This window comes from Triturus cristatus, chromosome 8 (assembly GCF_964204655.1).
Source record: "Triturus cristatus chromosome 8, aTriCri1.1, whole genome shotgun sequence".
NCBI lineage: Eukaryota > Metazoa > Chordata > Amphibia > Caudata > Salamandridae > Triturus > Triturus cristatus.
Genome location: NC_140591.1, coordinates 776,681,476 through 776,698,866, shown reverse-complemented (window position 1 = coordinate 776,698,866; position 17,391 = coordinate 776,681,476). Strand labels below are relative to the sequence as shown.

At 45.1% G+C, this 17,391-nt stretch overlaps 1 protein-coding gene across 2 annotated transcripts in view; it reads right to left on the bottom strand.

The window, feature by feature from the left end:
* Positions 1 to 17,391, bottom strand: part of LOC146805084 (pyruvate dehydrogenase E1 component subunit alpha, mitochondrial) — a 101,872-nt gene that overhangs the window by 61,960 nt on the left and 22,521 nt on the right. For both annotated transcript variants that reach the window (XM_085622220.1, XM_085622219.1), the window contains one exon: positions 12,024 to 12,092. In XM_085622220.1, the coding sequence (XP_085478346.1) occupies positions 12,024 to 12,092 (69 nt within the window). The remainder of the gene's footprint in view (positions 1 to 12,023; positions 12,093 to 17,391) is intronic.

Here is a 17,391-nt window from a genome sequence, read left to right as displayed (position 1 = left end):
TATGTCTTACAGGGACAGCAGAATCATTAAGTATAATTTTATGTTTGAAGTCTGCATATTCCCCAAGCGTGATCACAAAATACACTAGGAAACATATTTTTTATATTTGCCACAAATACCTTACTGTGTGTAAAAACACTGTATACAGGCGGCGAAGCATTTGGATCCAACTTTATACCCAACTCTTGTTGGTGAGGCCATCCAAGTATGGATACACCTTTGGTGGCTACATACAATTTGCCTTTAATTTTCTTTCCTTTGAAAGTTAAATCTGTCCACAAATAACCTTCCAAATCAATGTTATGCCCTGAGTAACTACCAGGTTGGGATAACAGGAGGTAGTAATTTTCTATCCTTCCACAGTTCCATGAATAGCTCTTTACCTATAATGGAATACCAAGCACAAGAATCTATCATCATAGTGACTTCCTTCCCATCAACTAATATTGAGCCTGATGGAAAACCTTTACAGTTGTTTTTAGACACACAAGAAATGCAGTTAAATTCATTAAACTCTGTTGAAATTTCATCCTCTTCACAAGTAACACAATTAACTTTTTGTAACGATCTGCACATCTTCCCAAAATGGCCTGGCTTCTTACATTTAATACAAATTTTATTCCATGCTGGGAATCCTTTGTAATTTCCAACATGTTCGAAACTACCACACCTATAGCAGATCACAGGATTTCTACGGTTACCAAATTTATTGTCTTTGAATCCGGAATCTCTTTCAATAAAAGAAGAAGTTCTCTTTGGTGTGGACTGAATTTTTACAAGCGAAACTTCCGCTACAGGATCTTGTACCTTCACGTTGACAACTTGGGGTTGACCTCTAATCTCACTTACAAACTTTTCCGATTGTTCAATGCCTTTAGCGATATTAACTACAGCATTCAATGAAGATTCAGTGCCTAACCATAACCTTTGTTGTATCTTTTTGCTCTTGGTTCTCATCATTATTTGATCTCTGAGCACCTGTTCGTAATTAATGGTATCAAATGCACATGAACCAGCTAGGGAACGTAAGGCAGAAACATAGTTTTCAATAGATTCATCCTCTCTTTGAGCGCGAGAATAAAATTTAAATCTCTCCATCACTATATTTATTTTCTTCCCAAATCTGGTAGACATTTTTTTAACAGCGACTTCAAACACATTTACTCCTTCTGTACTTTCAAAATGAGGCAGATTGTCAAATACTTTAATCCCTTGACCCCCCCAGGCAGTGCCTCAGCAGGTCTAGTTTCCTTTTAGGAGAGCAACCCTCCTCCACTAATACCTCCACGTAGGCTAAGAACATGGGATACCATAAATCCCATTCCATTTTAGGTTCCCCAGCCGAAGGCAAAAAATGTGGCGGTGATAAAATATTTGACATTTTAACAACAATGACCGAAAAAAAAAAAAAAAAAAAATTAAGAGAATATAGCAGAAATGGAGATGTGTAAACTTTTCTTGCTCCCCTGGATGATATATATAGCCCAGATGTAAATATCACCAAATTTACTATGCTTAGTTATTGGTTTGTTAAATTCGAGGTTGTTGAAAGCGATCCCAAACTAGAATGTCTCCGTGCAATCACACACACTTAAGATGGCCGCCCAACGCGTGACATCATCACGCTCCCAGCATGCTTTGCACATCCGAAGATTCTCCACGGAAATGGAGTGCAATGAGGTCTCGAGCGTCAAATGTTGGTGAGTGTAATTTTTCAAACTTTTTTTTTTCCCGTTACGGCCAAAGTATCGACTACCTCTGCAATGCACTCTGATAAAAACCGTATACACTGCCCAAATCTGCCGCAGGCGCAATCAGAGCGCATAAGTGGTTATACACTAAGCCACTTCGTTCACAGCCGCCGGCACACTCAAAGCGCGACCGTCAATCTGGACATTCTTCAATACTTTTGATGATAAATTAACACTCCAACCCCTTTAGGCCAGTAGACTCAAATCAAGCGTAAATCAGATGATTATCACAGCCGCTGGTGCAATCATGAGCACATCATTCCCAAACAGCCGCAGGTGCATTCACGCACTAAAACGAGATACCTTTAAATTGTCTCCAAACAGCGTTGTCTTCACACGTGAACGCTGTCTTCTTCTGACTCCCAGTCGTCGCCAGTGTGAAGTAACACAAGTGAAACGCTCAGTGAGTTCCAGGTAGATTTTATTCCATCAGAGAAGACAGCTTGTACAACCACACAAGTCAGTTCCCAACCGCCAATCCCACACGACCCATCATGGAACCTAGAACCCAGGAAGACCAATAACACTCCATACTAGAGCGTGACCATAGATAGTATGAACACTACAGTTTTCACCAGAATTAAAATACATTCAAGTTAGAGGCGATATGGGGGCGTGGCCAAGTCGCAAATGATGGCGGACGCTAGTGGAGACCGTTCTGCATCACCAATCCGAGATCCGACAAGTAATGCCGTGGCCCTGGTCCCTATCGCCCGTTGGACAACTGGGTAGAACGGGGGCATGCAACAGCACCTAACGATATGCCTGGATCAGAGAAAGTGGAACCACTGGTGACCCTGCGGCCTAGCACCGCGGGGGGCGCGGGGCTGACCTGGCTTCCCTGTGCCCATGCAGCAGATCGACAGCTGAGCCGATCCGCCCCTACCCTAGAACATCTGTAGGGGCCGACATCGCACAGAGGCGGGCCCCGGGCTGGGATGGTCCCACAGGTGAGTGGTGGGAGACTGTTGTACCTTTAGTGTGTTTTGTTTCTTCTATTTCCATTGTAGTTTTCCTTCCTTCATTTGCATTCTTGTCTACTTAGCCTATCATACTCTCATTGTCATGATATGTCATCATAGAACCTTCAAGTGTTATTTATGTGATGTCATGGAACGTTGGGGTATTCGAGAATGCACTTCAGTCCCTAGTGGACTCTTCCTTTCCTTATGCCTGTGGGCTTTATAATTCTCTCTTATTTAAATAAAAACACTTTCTTAATTCATTGTGCTGTCTCTTCTGACTTTAACTTGGCGACGAGCGAAATTGACGAGCCCACAGCGGTTAATGGGAAGTTATAATGCTCTATAATTTAAATAAAAGCCCTTTCTTATTTCATTGTGCAGTCTCTTCTGACTTAACAGAGACCACCGCGCAGCACGATGCGGTTGCCCCACTGTGCCCAAGAAGCCAGACCAGAGTGCGTCTTCGGAGACGGCGAGGGATGCGCCCCCCTGCCTCCCACTGGGCGAGCTCGGACACCAGCAGGGACATGTAAAAGAACAAAAGCCCTGACACCCACGATTGAGAAGCTCCGCCAGCGTGGCCCCGTAGGTCCAGAGATGGCGGCAGACCGGAAGTACATAAGGCAGACGCGGATGGTAAGCCGGACCTTCGTGGCTGCGTCTCTGCCCGACCTGTGGCTATATTGTGGCCCCCTCTTCTTCTGACATCATTTGGCTCCCCATGCCTGCTGCTTTGGACGGGGCTGGGAGCAGCTGGAAGACACCGGATGCTGCATGCCTTTCCCTGTGGGACCTGGGGGCCTGGTGTCCTATAGTCTGACCACATGAGCCTGAAGGCCCTGAGATGGGGAGAGCTGCCCTGACCATGGACTGGCAGACCACTCACATTATTGGAAGAGTGGAGGAGGTGCCCAGAGTTCCCTGGAAACGCTCCATTTGATCACAGGAGCCACACAACTGGAAGGTCAGTGAACATTTAGCCAGGGCTGGCGCCCTTCCCTCGTCGTCCTGTTCCTGCTGCATACCACATTATGTGTGCGAGAGCTCCCTAGAGCCTGCACTGGCCAACAAAAAAAAGACACACATATATCTTCAATCGCTGCGTCTCAGAGGTGAGGTAATTTGGACCGCTCGTGCCTGCTGCATGCAAGAGGCGACAAACGCGCAATGAGTGGCGAGTCCCATGCAGTTTAGATTTAAAAGATGAAACACAGAAAGTGAGGGGACTCAATCTGTGGTGCAGGTCCCCTACCCCCGGAGCTTCTGAAGCACGTAGCCACAAAGATTTTACCATCCTGGGAAAGCAAAAGGCAACACGCGCAGCTTCTAGAAGCGCGAGTGCAACTGACCTGGGTTGCGTGGGCCGCTCTTTCTGCTGTACCCAGTTTCTGGAGGGGGTCTGGGTGGCCGGAGCCTCTACAGCAACATATCTGGTGGATCCTCTGTTCTTGACCCCCCGGGGACTATGGGGTGAGGTCTGGGGCCCTTGGCTGCTGGTGTCCTTCCCAGAATGGGGAAGAGAGGGGGATCAGACTCCTGATCAAAGTGCCGCCGTCCTGTAGAAGCAATGGGTAACCATGACCTTGAAATGAGCTATAAAGAGGCAAGCCCCAATGTCACGGAGGTGAAATTGTACAAGATTCAAGAAGCCATAGCAGATACCAGACAGGACTTCAGGAAAAGAGGCGACGCAGTGGTAGTAGAGATGAGTCTGCTCCGTGAAGACCAGGGAAAACTCTCTAGTAAAGTTGGTACTACGGAGCCAGTCATTGCTAAGCTGCGGCCCGAGATGTCCGAGATGGCCGTGACAGTGTGATCGCTCACTGCCAAGGTCCTGGAAACGGGGCCAATGATTCAGAAGAGCACTCCTGGCAAAACAACTGTGATATTGATGGGGTTCCCCAAGGGAGCCGAGGGGTCGGACCCAGTGCAGTTCTTTGATTCTTGGTTGGGCAGTGTGGGTACATAAGAGGTGCCATCTCCACACTTCTTACTAGAGCGTACTCACCGTGTTTCGGCAAGGTGCCCTCCGGCCAGTGCCCCTCCATGCCCGGTAGCATATCGGCACCATATTACAATGATCTGCAACGTCATTCCGCCTCAATACAAGAATGCACACATCTATATCTTTCCGGACTTCACCTTGGCAGTGCAGCGCTGAAGGTCCTCCTTTCTGGGAGTGAAACGCAAACTCCGGCAGGTGGGCCTCAAGTATTCCCTACTGTTCCCAGTGGGACTGAAAGTGAGAGCAAACACTAGCTTTTTCTACTACGAGCCTTCAGATGCAAGGAATTGGCTGGAGCAGCATGGATTCGAGACAAAAGGGCCTCTGTCGTCACAAGCGAGCATTTGGTAACAGAGCGTGCAACGCAAAGGACGGCAGGGTAAAAGATTGCCAGACGCCGCAAATGATTGCCACCCCCACACCAGCCCAGGTGAAAGAGGAACAGTCTCAAGCATTGTCCACAGCCTCACTGTTACTGACGGAGCAAAAGTCCTCACAGGCACATTTCACAGACGATTGGCCTTGGATGCGAACAAGGGGTCCTCCCACCAAAGTACTGCGTCACTTTCCCTCCAGGACATCACCACACAAACTGCTGACCATTTAATATGACCAGTCACGATTCATAGAGACGGGGTGGTACAAGAACGTTGCTGCGGGTGATATTGGTGTTATAAGTGAGATGATGGTGTGGTGCTGGGCGCTCCAAAACATAGTACTGCATAGCATTACTGGAGTCATAGGTTGCTAATGCTTAATATCTACAGTTTGTTGCTCGGCTCCACATTGCAGTTTTTGCCTGTAGGAACATATAAGAGAGGACAACTGGTAGTGGTGCCACGGGGCACGGCCCCCGCATGCCTTGGTATCGCTATATGCAAGTGTATCTTGTAAGCTCCCTATAGTGGGATTCTGATTAACTGTTTGGGCAGTTGTCCCGTTGGATACCACCCTGGGATAGGGGTTCTGAGAGTTCTTGTTAATTTTAGAGATGCAGATCACTTGCTAAGTGCCCGGTTTGTTTGGGGTGATAACATCTCTAGCAGTGAGTCCAATGTGAGTCCAATTTGGGTGATGCCATGCTAACCCGGTGCCCCCCCTCACCTCTTTCCCCACACCCCCTTGTACTTTGAACCCGAATGAGTAAATCTGACATACTGACATGGACTGTCTGGGGAATCGGGACAACAAAGAAATTACATGCAGTCCAACAAAAGATGCGGCGACATGGAGTTCAGATAAGAGCTATTACAAGAGACCCGTGTGGCAAGGGGGGGGGGATGAGACCCAGTTGCAAAAGTGCTACAGCACTACTTATTCGGGGGTTGCGAGGAAAGCCCTTGTGTGGGTACGACGGCAAGTCCCATTTAGACAAACAGCTACTGACATAAACCACAAGGGGCATTATGTTTGGTGGAGGGTCTCCTTGATAGCAGGCCCGTACTACTGGGCAGCATATATGTGCCAATCGGCCTTATTGGGGCGCCTATCTCTCGCCCTTACTCGATGGGCCCACATCCCTTGGGTTATGGGTTGTGTGTGGCGGTTTCAACTGAGTCCTAGACCCACACCTGGACCGCTCTCATCCCCCACTGCCATCCTCTCCAATGGTGACGGCGGCTGCATGCCTCACGCAGTGGGCTAGTCGCTGGTCACTACAGGAGAGTTGGCGGACACTACACCTAGGGTCACGCGAGTACTTATACTACACTGTAGCAGACAACCTACATGTCAGACTGGATTACATTTATTGTCACTAGACACAGGTGCTAGATGCAGAATATCTGGGGAAGACTTTCTCAGACCACAACCTCCTGCAGATGTATATAGGCTGGGGGGTGCCTTGACTCCCCCCACTTCCGTCCCTACTAGGAGACTTCCACCAACACTATTAGAGGACCAGGTATTTTGGGAGGAAACGAGCAGTCCATAACTAATTATTTTACAGATAACTGAGACACAGCCACCTCTAGAACGGTGGAGTGGAAGGCGCTGAAAGAAGTGATGAGGGGCCGCTGCATAAGGGCATTAAAGGGGGGTGAGAGCTACCTTACATTGTAACCTAATGCAAACTGAAGCTCTACTAGGAATGCAGGAAACCGCCACCAGATTAGATCCTGCAGCACTACTCACATTGACAGACACTCTGAAACATCATTGACATCTAATAGAACAACTATGATTTATAGACTTCAAGGCATACCAGGCTAAGATGCATATGGAGGTAGATACGTCAGGATGCCTGCTGGCCTGCCTCCTTCACAGCATGGTACCAACCCAACCCATCACAATGGTTAGAGATCACCTAGGCCTTTTTGCCACCTTATCAAAAATGGGTATCGAGGAGAGATTGCAAAGATACATACAACTTTTCTATACAACGCCAACCGCCCAGGTAAAAATAGGACAATACGTGTCGACCTCTCTCATGATGAGTAGGGGCATTAGTCAGGCTGACCCCTTTCCCCATTGCTCTTTGCCCTGGCAATGGAGCCACTGGCCTAGCGGCTCCACCAGAAGGGTGGCGTCTAGGGTATGACGCTGGATGACTGAGTCCACATAGTCTCAATGTACGCTTATGACGTGCTGCTTTATATACAGGACATCTGCATGGGGATTCCCGTGATAGCAGAGATATAAGAGGGATTTCGGCGGATGGCGAATTGGGAGTCAACTGGACCCAATCTTGCATATTTTCTTTATGTGTGGATTGCCCCCCCCCCCCCCCCCCCACCCCGTCCCGCCCCAGGAGGTCACGTGGAAGACCAGGTGGTGAGGTGGGAACCTCGCACTTCTGATACCTGGGCATCTGTATGTATCAAACTACAAAGGATCTCATTGATGGGAACCTGACTGAGTCCATATCCACCCTACACCCAAAGATGGCCTTTTGAAGTACTCCCCCCCCCCCTTTACAGTACAAGGGAGAATACCACTTTCCAAAATGATAATGCTCCCCTGCCTTTTGTATTTCTTTCATAACTGCCGGTGGCAGACCCTCAGGCTACCTTCACGAAGGTACTTGCCATGCTGGGAGGGTTTATTTGAAACAAGGGTAGGAGGCGCGTTGCACTCCGTAGACTACAACTGCCAGTGGAGAGGGGTGGAATAGGTGTACCAAATTTTGAACATTATTATTGGGCAGCGTAGTTGCAATAGCCTGTGCAATGGTTAGCTGAAAGGCAACTGGACAAGGAGGGCAGACGGCCGACAGAGTACAGGAAATGGTGGGGTCGATGTTGCTTCCTGGAGCGATAACCTCTCAAGGGGTGAATGGTTTGGTGAGCGTGGCCTGCCAGAGTCATAAAAGGTTTAAAACGTATGCTTGAAATAATCCCATATTCTCCGGCTATTTGTCTGAACTTCATGACGCCATTTTGCACACACATAGGTAGGGAAGGCTTGGCGGCTTGGAGAGAGGATGGGTTGACCTCAGTGGGCGATATATTCAGAGACGGGCGCTAATACCCTTCGGACAGCTACAGGAAGAGTATAAAAATGAAATGGAAATGAAAATGTAAAGCGCTCTGACAAACTACTTAGGGTCATGGTCGAGCTATATAAAACACCAAATAAATAAATAATAAATAAATAAACTGCCAGAGGGGCATTTCCTAGCCCATGGACACTGACAGCAGAGTTGGGACATCCGGGGAGTATTACAGACAACAAACCGGAATAACACCCATTGACCCATGCACTACAAGTCATGGGGACTGGCCGTAAACTTATAACCTGGTTGGTCAAAACTTTGGCTCACACGACAATAGTCCCTTTGCCGTCCACAAGCCAACTCTGGGAGACGGATATAGGCTGCAAATTAGCGCCCCAAAAATGGTAACGACCCATTCATTCCCCTACGCAGGGTGTCTCGTAATGCCAAATTACAGTATATACAATATAACATACTGCATAGGTCATATCTCACCCTGGCTGCCTTACACAAAATATCCTCTCTTTTTCCAAGGTGCCATTCGCACAACGCAATTATGATGCACGTTATGGTCGTGCCCTTATGCAGCGGCGCTGTGGACTGAAGTCACAAATATACTAGCCACACTGATGGGTCGTGCAGACCTCCACACCTTGGAGGGAGCACTGCAAAGGCTGTGCAGGTGCAAAAATACCCAAAAAGTAACCAACCGATTCATAGACTTGGCGATGCTCATCATTCGCCGTGCCATTGTAATGCACTGTAAAGCCACATCACTCCAGACAATACAGCACCAGAGCGCAGCGACACTCAAATGGGACAGGGCTGAAGCAGCTGTGCTGCGAAGGGAAGAGTCTCCATAGGGTTCCTGTTACTGAATACTGGGAGAATATGTTACAAGAACTACAGGACACACAAGATGCTCCTCCAGACGGATAACGGTTAAGAGTTTGGGGTCTTCTGAGCTTCACGTGGTGACATAATAGGGCATGGGTACTCACAAAAATTTTCCCAGGGAGACGCAAAGTTTGGTCAATGGTGTGACCGAGAGACGCACCGATGATGCCAGTGGGGGGTGTAAAGTGGAAGTAGGGGAAGCAAAGCATGTATATCTAGTAGCTATCTTTAAAAATGACGGTGTTTTTAAAGTTAAGGGCCTAGTTACTTCCTTTCCCTAACTTCAATTAACCTCTAAATAAGTGTTTGCTGTATATTTAACATTTTTTCCATGTTCGTGCTGAATCGAGTAAACAGCAGCCCAGTGCTACTGCTGCCCAGGGGGCCACATGTAAAGGTCAGGAGGGCCGCATGCGGCCCCCGGGCCATACTATGAGTATCCCTGTATTGGGCATGGGAAATTCAGATAGGCTATACTACTGTCCTGCTATGCTGGATGAGTTAGATGCCCACTGTCTGTATCCCGAGAAGTGTGTAGGGGAGAGCTCTGGAATCAAACATTGAAGTATGTTGAATACTGTTTATTTTGGATATCACGGCACCCACCCCATGATCGGACTGTTGAATATAATGTATGCGGACATTATCAATATTTACACTGTAAGTGTCATCTGCTGTATGATTTAGTTTGTTTGAGTTTATTTCACATTGAACCATGTACCCCTGTCATAGACTGATATTCATTGCATTGGGCCTCCTGTACTAGCTTACTTCTTTGATGGCATATTATGTTGCACATATTGTGACCAAACAAAAACCAAAATCGATAAAAAATTGGTTAAAAAAAAATAATAAGTTAGGGGCGATATCCCACATCAAAATAAAAAATAAAAACCTCTCTCTTTTAAACAGAGCCTACTTCGAGCTCCGGTGGAGGAGATAAATACCTTACAATTTGCGTCTGCCATGTTACTGCTATCCAATGAAGCAGGGCTTTTGCTTGGATTTAGTTTAGTAGCACTTTAACAGAATACCAAAATGGAATTATAGGATTTTTACAAACTTCTACAGCTTAATTAGGTGCGTCAAGGACGGTGCCACTGAAATTGCCTTTCCTAGCGGACTATGCTCATAGTGTGGCAGTGAAATTTGCAATTCATATTCATATGGGGTGGATGAGACCTACTATTCCACAGTTAAATAGATAAATTGATAGGAATGCCTCGCCAAATATTCAATGTATTATATATATATATATATATGTACATAGTTCATAGTCATCCAAATATTTCCGAACAAGTTCCACACTTACTTATATAAATACACTGCTGTACGAAAAAAACTGTGCCTTTGATTGTGTTTGTCTTCATGCATCTTATTGGTGAAGAGCGTGCTATAGATAGATATATATACTTAGAAGGTGTGTGAGCGTAGGTGTGTGTGCGTGTGATCAGATTATACATGTTATCCATGTCTTTGTAGTATAAGATAGTAAGTATAGATAAACAAGGGTTATTTCTAAAAACATTCACATATTTCTCAGAATATTTGGGCTGCCCTGCCACTTGTTATCCCTTTGTGTATTTGATAATGGGAAGGCACTTCGCTACAACTACATGTAAAGACTGTTCAGAAAAGCATTCAAGAAAAGTTATGAGTGAGTCCTCAATTTAACTTTTATAGTTTTGGTATAATTTCAAAACATTCCTGTTCAAGGCTTTGTTTACTAAGTATTGAAGAGGCTTGGAAAGTTCAGAATCAAGATACCAGAGTACACCTTAACATAGCAGTCTCTGGCTGTAGTGCAAAATGCTGCAAATACTTAGCAAAATGGGAGTGCATTTGAGGCGGTACACACTGCCTCAACTATACTGGCAACTTGCACTACATTTTCTGTTGGTGCACTACTGATGCAATGCATAAGTGCATAGATTTAGTTTTCAGTGCACAAATTACAGGAGAAAGATTTTTTTTCTCCAGAGTAGGAGCAAGAAACAGAAATAAGCGATCAGTGGTAAGCTCAACAGCCAGACCTATCCTAGCATGGTCTCCAAAGAACTAAGCTATGAATTACTGGCTAAGGGGTATTTTGCTATACCAAGATAACCTTCTCCATGGTAATATCTTGGAAATTAACAAGATGGTACCTTAGCGCCCCTCTTTCAAATGTTCCTCGGATTTCACCTCCTCCATGAAACATCTCAGCTTGCACCATCACTCCATGAAAAAACCCTTCCTCTACACAGTGGTGCGGTCCACTCCAAGCTGCAAACAGCATCCTGCTGCACCCAGTGATGCACACAAGCTATCCTCTGTCCCAGAAGGGTGGCACACCACTGCTGTAGTCTTCCAACTGCTTTCTCTCCATTGTCACTCCACCCAAGTGGCAGTTTGGTAATAAGCTGCAATGAGAACAGTGTACAAAAGGTGCTCAATGGACCCAAGAAGCAGACCAAAGGGCCTTGCAGGACAGAAGGACTGATAAGGGTGAACAGCAGCAACTTGACTAAGGAGCAGTAGCCTTCTCCATTTACAGAACTGGCAACAGAGGATCCTGAAGGCAGGGATGGCAACTGCACCCAAAGGCCTCAAAATACGTCTAAAGTAACTAGTGAGGCTGACCAACAATTTCCCAGATTTTAGAACTATACAACAAACCATTAACAGAACTTTAGGTAACTACCAGATGTTTGTAAAAGCTCTATATTTTTTGTTTCTCTTTGCATGGGATGACTGTATTTTGTGTAGTGCGGTGTCTGTCCCCTGTCCCACCAGTAACGCTATATTTAAATAGCTCAACAAACTGAATCAATTGCACCAATATTAAGACTGGAATATTTCTATAATTTTCTAGTGAACTTGATCCATTAGAAAAAACATTTAACTGAGGCTTGTCTTTTAATGTGTTATTTTAAGTCTCTCCATTAGTCTTCACAAGGTACACTGCAATACACAGTATTCACTTTTCTTACCTTAATATCAAACGTGGCTTCACTCGCAAAGTCTGCATAGTTGCGCGATGCTACCACCACACTGGCTACCTACAAAAGAAGGCATATAAGTTTCAGAATTTTGCAGACCCAATTGAACTGCAGTCAAAAAAGCAGCAACATGGAAGTTAATTTTCATGCATATGCCACAACTATTGAGTTTATGATCACTATGTCCCTTAATGTTCAGGCAAAAAGCTAAATGTTGGTTGGTGAATATATTGCTAGCTTCTTCTTGATATTTTTAGGAAATATAAATTAAAAGTAAAAAGAAAATTGTTATAATATTCATAAATAAGGTAAAAAGAAAATAGCACTCACTTAAAACCAACAGCCCAAAAACAAACAGGATCCCTGTCAGACCTTTTTTTTTTAGATGATACTTAATCATGACAAACCCCAATATAACTGTCCAATTAATTATAAATCCTTCAATACACGGTCAATCTTATAGCCTCTGTGCCAAGCCATTTGCCCAGCCACAAGTCTAACCAAAACAACAATCTTAACAAGGCGCATTCAGACTATATACAACATTTTACTAACTCCACAATCGAGGGAGATTTATCTGCATCTAGGCATGGTTCTAGTACTTCATGGAAAACATCCCTAGTGATCAGAAAGTATTCCACAAATATTTCCAGCACCCAGTCACATATCTCTTTCAAGAAAGAAAAATAAAATGGAGCAAAGACTACTATTTACAGCCACACTTCATACGTTCCTTCCTGTCTTCCACAGCATAGTCCCAAGTTCATTGCAGCTCAGAAATCTCCCTCAAGGATTTATAGCAAGTAACTCTAGCATGGTTGTATCCCAAAACACCAATGAGGGATAACAATGGCAATTCCTGTTTTGTTTAACTAAGCGCCTTATTGTTCTCAATAAAACATCCTTTTAAAGATTAACTTCCAGTTGTGCAACAGGCTTAGAAAATGAAGGAATACTTCGTTGCCTTTGAAATTGATATCCTTAAACTACTGCTTAACTATAATTCAGATATCTTGTGATGACCCTTTACAAATGCAATCACACAAAAAAGCGTGCTTCTGGTCACTTCTTTGCCTCACTTATCCTGAGGAAAACAACCAAACAGCAAGTCATCCCTCCTGTTCTGATATCATCCAATCCATGTAATCTGAGGCAGCTCGGTTAGGGAGCAGCCTGTGCAGCTGCTTCTCTTCCTTGGAAAGACGGGGACAGGATAAAGAAGGAAACTAAAGGGAAAGACTGGCCTCTTGTGGTGGACACTACCTGGATAGAAAGGAGAGCCAAATATGCACAATCAGCTTGTGTGTGTAACAGGCTGCCAGACCAAACTCTCTGGCACTTTAGGCTTAAGTAATCACTACCAGAATGACAGTTGAGGGTCGAAATACAAATAGAACCATGCATCAGTTTGAAAAATGATGCCATGAGGCAAGTCAGAACAATTTAAAACCCATTCAGACCAACAATCTCCAAGCGTGCAAATGAAGTGTGCAAGCATTACGGTACTTGATCAGCCACATACAAAAGTACGGATGAGGAAGTGTAGACCAGATTCTGAGTTCCAAAAGATCAGCATACCAAATGTTCCTCACTTAGCCCAAGATGATGATTATTTGCTACACGTGTCATCTGCGCACACTTTCTGGGTGCAGAACAGAGCATATTTCCTCTTTGGAGCCGTGGCAAGCAGGTCAATGCATGGAAGCTGTAGCTGTGAGAAGACAAACTCCCGTCAACTTGAGGTGGAGTTTATATTTGAGATTGAAGGACAGGTAATTCAAATCACATGCCAAGTGAGCTACCATAGGAAAATGTCCCCTTATTCCCACTTTTGAACCACTGTCACAGCACAGAAGCCACTCTGAGATGTCTTTTGAGATAGTCTATGGTGGTCATGTGGAGAAGAGAAACGCCTGGAGGGCCAGCTGGAAGGCCCATAGCTTCAGCTCACTGATGTGCATTATTGTTCTGGTAGGGTCCAAAGGCCTCACAACATCATGTCCGCTAGAGGAGAGCCCCAATCCAAAGAGGAGACGTCCATAACAATGTTATTCTATGATGCAGAGGACAGAAAGGGCTAGACATAAGGTGTGGGCTCAGCTACCAATTAAGATATGCAAAGCCTGAGATGAAGATACCCCACATGTCAGAGACTACCCAAATGCAGGAACCACTACTGAGTAATCACTGGAGGGAACTCATTTGCCACTGGGATTGTGGCAGCAGAAAGATAGACAATCCATCAAGCCAAAAGGTGGCGAACCTTCAAAACCTGAATCAGCACCGGAGTCCAAAACATAGCAATTATATCCCAAATGTCAGAGATCCTCTGAGACAGAGGAAACCCCCTAAGACAGTGTCCGGGGGGGGGGGGGGGATCAACAATAGCCAGTCTATGATTCAGGGTGAGAAGGGACTTCTGCTAGATTATGGAGAAACCCAGACGATGTAAGAAGGTCAAGGCATGAACCAAATGGTCCACAAGCGTGGGGGAACTGCCTTCACTAGCAGTGGTGGAAGCACAGAAATATGTGGGCTCCAAAGCCAGTTACTTTGTGAAGACTTGCCTTAAGACCAAAAGGCAGCACTGTGATTTAGTAGTGCTGGAACCCCACCGTGAAGTGGTGGTAACGAGCGAGTGCTGGGATGAGGGGGGATATAGAAATTGTCATCCAAAAAGATTCAGGGACAATATGCAATTCTGCGTTTTCAACAATATACTCCGGAACATCATCTGGAACTAGCCCTGACAGACAAGAGCTTCAAGTGCAAAATGGGCCCAGGTGACCCAACTCTTTTTGGGAACCAGGAAATAGAGGTAATAAAGTCCCAGTCCACTATACTTGAACTGACACCTCATCAATAGCCCCTTGCTGTAACATGTCTCGGAATTCCTCCTCTGAGATCGAGGCATGTGCAGATGTGCACCACCTGACAGAGGGCAGAGTTTTTGGAGGAATGGTCATGAAGTGCTGGACTTCAACTGTCCCAAAAGACTCTCTCACCACTCCCCACCCGCTTCAAGCAGACTTGTTTTTTGTGCAATCCAGAATGTAATCTCCTCTAGTCTGGTGGGACCGTTACCCATTACTGCATTTAGTGTTTGCGGGGTGATGCCCAGTGTAGCCAATTGTGGTTGTGCAGGAAGAGCAGTCCGCGCAGGGTTTAGTGTGGATGTTCACATAACAAACCGTGTTAAATATCTGCATATTTTCACTAAGAGTTTGTATAGGTCTCTGCAATTCTGCTGCTGATAAAGTGTCAGCATTAGGATGCAGTGTGCATCCAGCGAAGACAGGCCATGTTGCTACCTCAAAGTGTCAGCATTAGGATGCAGTGTGCATCCAGCGAAGACAGGCCATGTTGCTACCTCAATACTAAGGGGACCTAGTCTAAAATCTTCTGCTGTGTGTGGTAGGGCGCCATCAAACCAATTTCTGTACTCTTGGAATGTTAAAGGTATTTCTATTTCTTCATATGGTGTATAGCTGTTCGGGTGACTTACAGATGAAGCACAAAAAAGAGATGAGTGGAATGCAGGAATTAACCTCAGCCATTGGGTATTACTCTAGACAGGCCATCTTTATTAGCCCATCTGTGCTATTGCAAACATACAGGTTTCAACAAAATTAGGACCAAAGCCACTACCAGTAGTTAATTCAAGCATTCTATCTGAAGATGAGCTCTCGCCCAACAGGAATCAGACTGTTAGCAGTGCAGTCTCCCTTGCATACTGGTTGATAGGGGTGGTCGGAGAGGAAAATAAACTATTAAAATGAAGAGCATTGATGCTTTAAGTTTCATGCATTGCCAGGAAAATACCATCCAGGCAGACGCTTACATCTAATAAGGCACTGACACATCAGCATGATGCTAAAAAGTAAATGTTCGAGCCTCTGTATATGGTCTTCTTTTTTTGCTAATAACAAGCTCCGGCAGACAACTAAAACAGTCTTTATATCAGACCGAAAAATGATTCTAGGTATTTTCACAGATAATGCACTACACAGCAGTCACAAAGCATGCCAGAATAACATGTAACTGCAGATTTCACATGAAAGTAACACACAACCACTTGTCTGTAGGCTCACTAATTATGCTACTTAAACATTAATAACATTACTTGTCTCTCTGAGTGGACAGGAGTAAATTCTTGCTGTTGTCACTTCATGGATACAGCGAGACCACGTCATGGCAGACCTCCATGCTTATAAAACAATTACATTTTCAATACCTGGGCAGTTACATTGCAGTTACATTGCCCAAGAGCCTGGCCTCACTTGCAGTCAGAATGTCTCTCCCTTTATAACCAAATGAAACAGACCTTTAAAAGTAGGCACAGCTGCCGCTCCAAGTGCTCGGCAGAGTCGCCCTATTTAAAATGATGATACTCCTCATATTCCTGTACACCATACAAAGCTTTCCACTGATGATCCCAAACACTGGTTCTGGGACCTCACATTCATGGTCGTCTCCTTCCCGTGGAACAGTTGCCATGCCTTTATCACCCTAGATAAATGTCAACAATCTGTATGTGAGGGAGGGATGGGAATGGCCAACCTACAGATATATTACAGATCTGCACAAACCCTGGTCATCCAGATCTGGTTGAGCAGGAGGTGGAGTGACCCAGTGTAACAAGCAAGACTCTTCCTTCTGGGTATAGGTAACTGTATGGCAACCCTATTCTGCAGAATCACCTCAAGGTCGTCAGAGTTGTCTTTTTAAACTGGCACCTAGCACTATGTTCCATCAAGTGTGACAATAATTGGACTCAATTAACCTCGCTATGGCAAGGAAAATGACAACCACAACACACAGCTAAAAGGTATCACCAAGTGGGACAAAATAGGTATCACGAACTTGGGGGGGGGGGGGGGATTAATTATGGTAAGGAGATCCCATTCACTTATTTCAGGACTTGCAAACCCATTTCCACCTGTCACAGACTCCATTCCATAAATATCTGCAGTTCTGATACACCATCTCCAGTTGCACAGCTGAAATTGCAGACTTGCCTTACGACAACCCACTTGAAGCCAAGCTACTGAAGGGATCTGGGGGAAATGGTGGAACTATTATGGACAGAGTTTATGTGAATTGGGTAATTGAGTGTACACTAACAGATGTAATCTGGAGATGTCTCCATATGGTTGTACAATAACGGTGCAACTAATTATTTTATTTACCATAAAATCAATAAAATGCATTATTCAAAAAATGACTTGTCAAAAATGTACTCAAACCTTTCACTTTAAATGCTGGGTTTGTGGTTGTATCTAGAGTTCAGACTTCTGTAAGTATAATCGAGTGTTACCACTGACATGCCGTGTTGCTATATAATTCCAGGTATCACCTG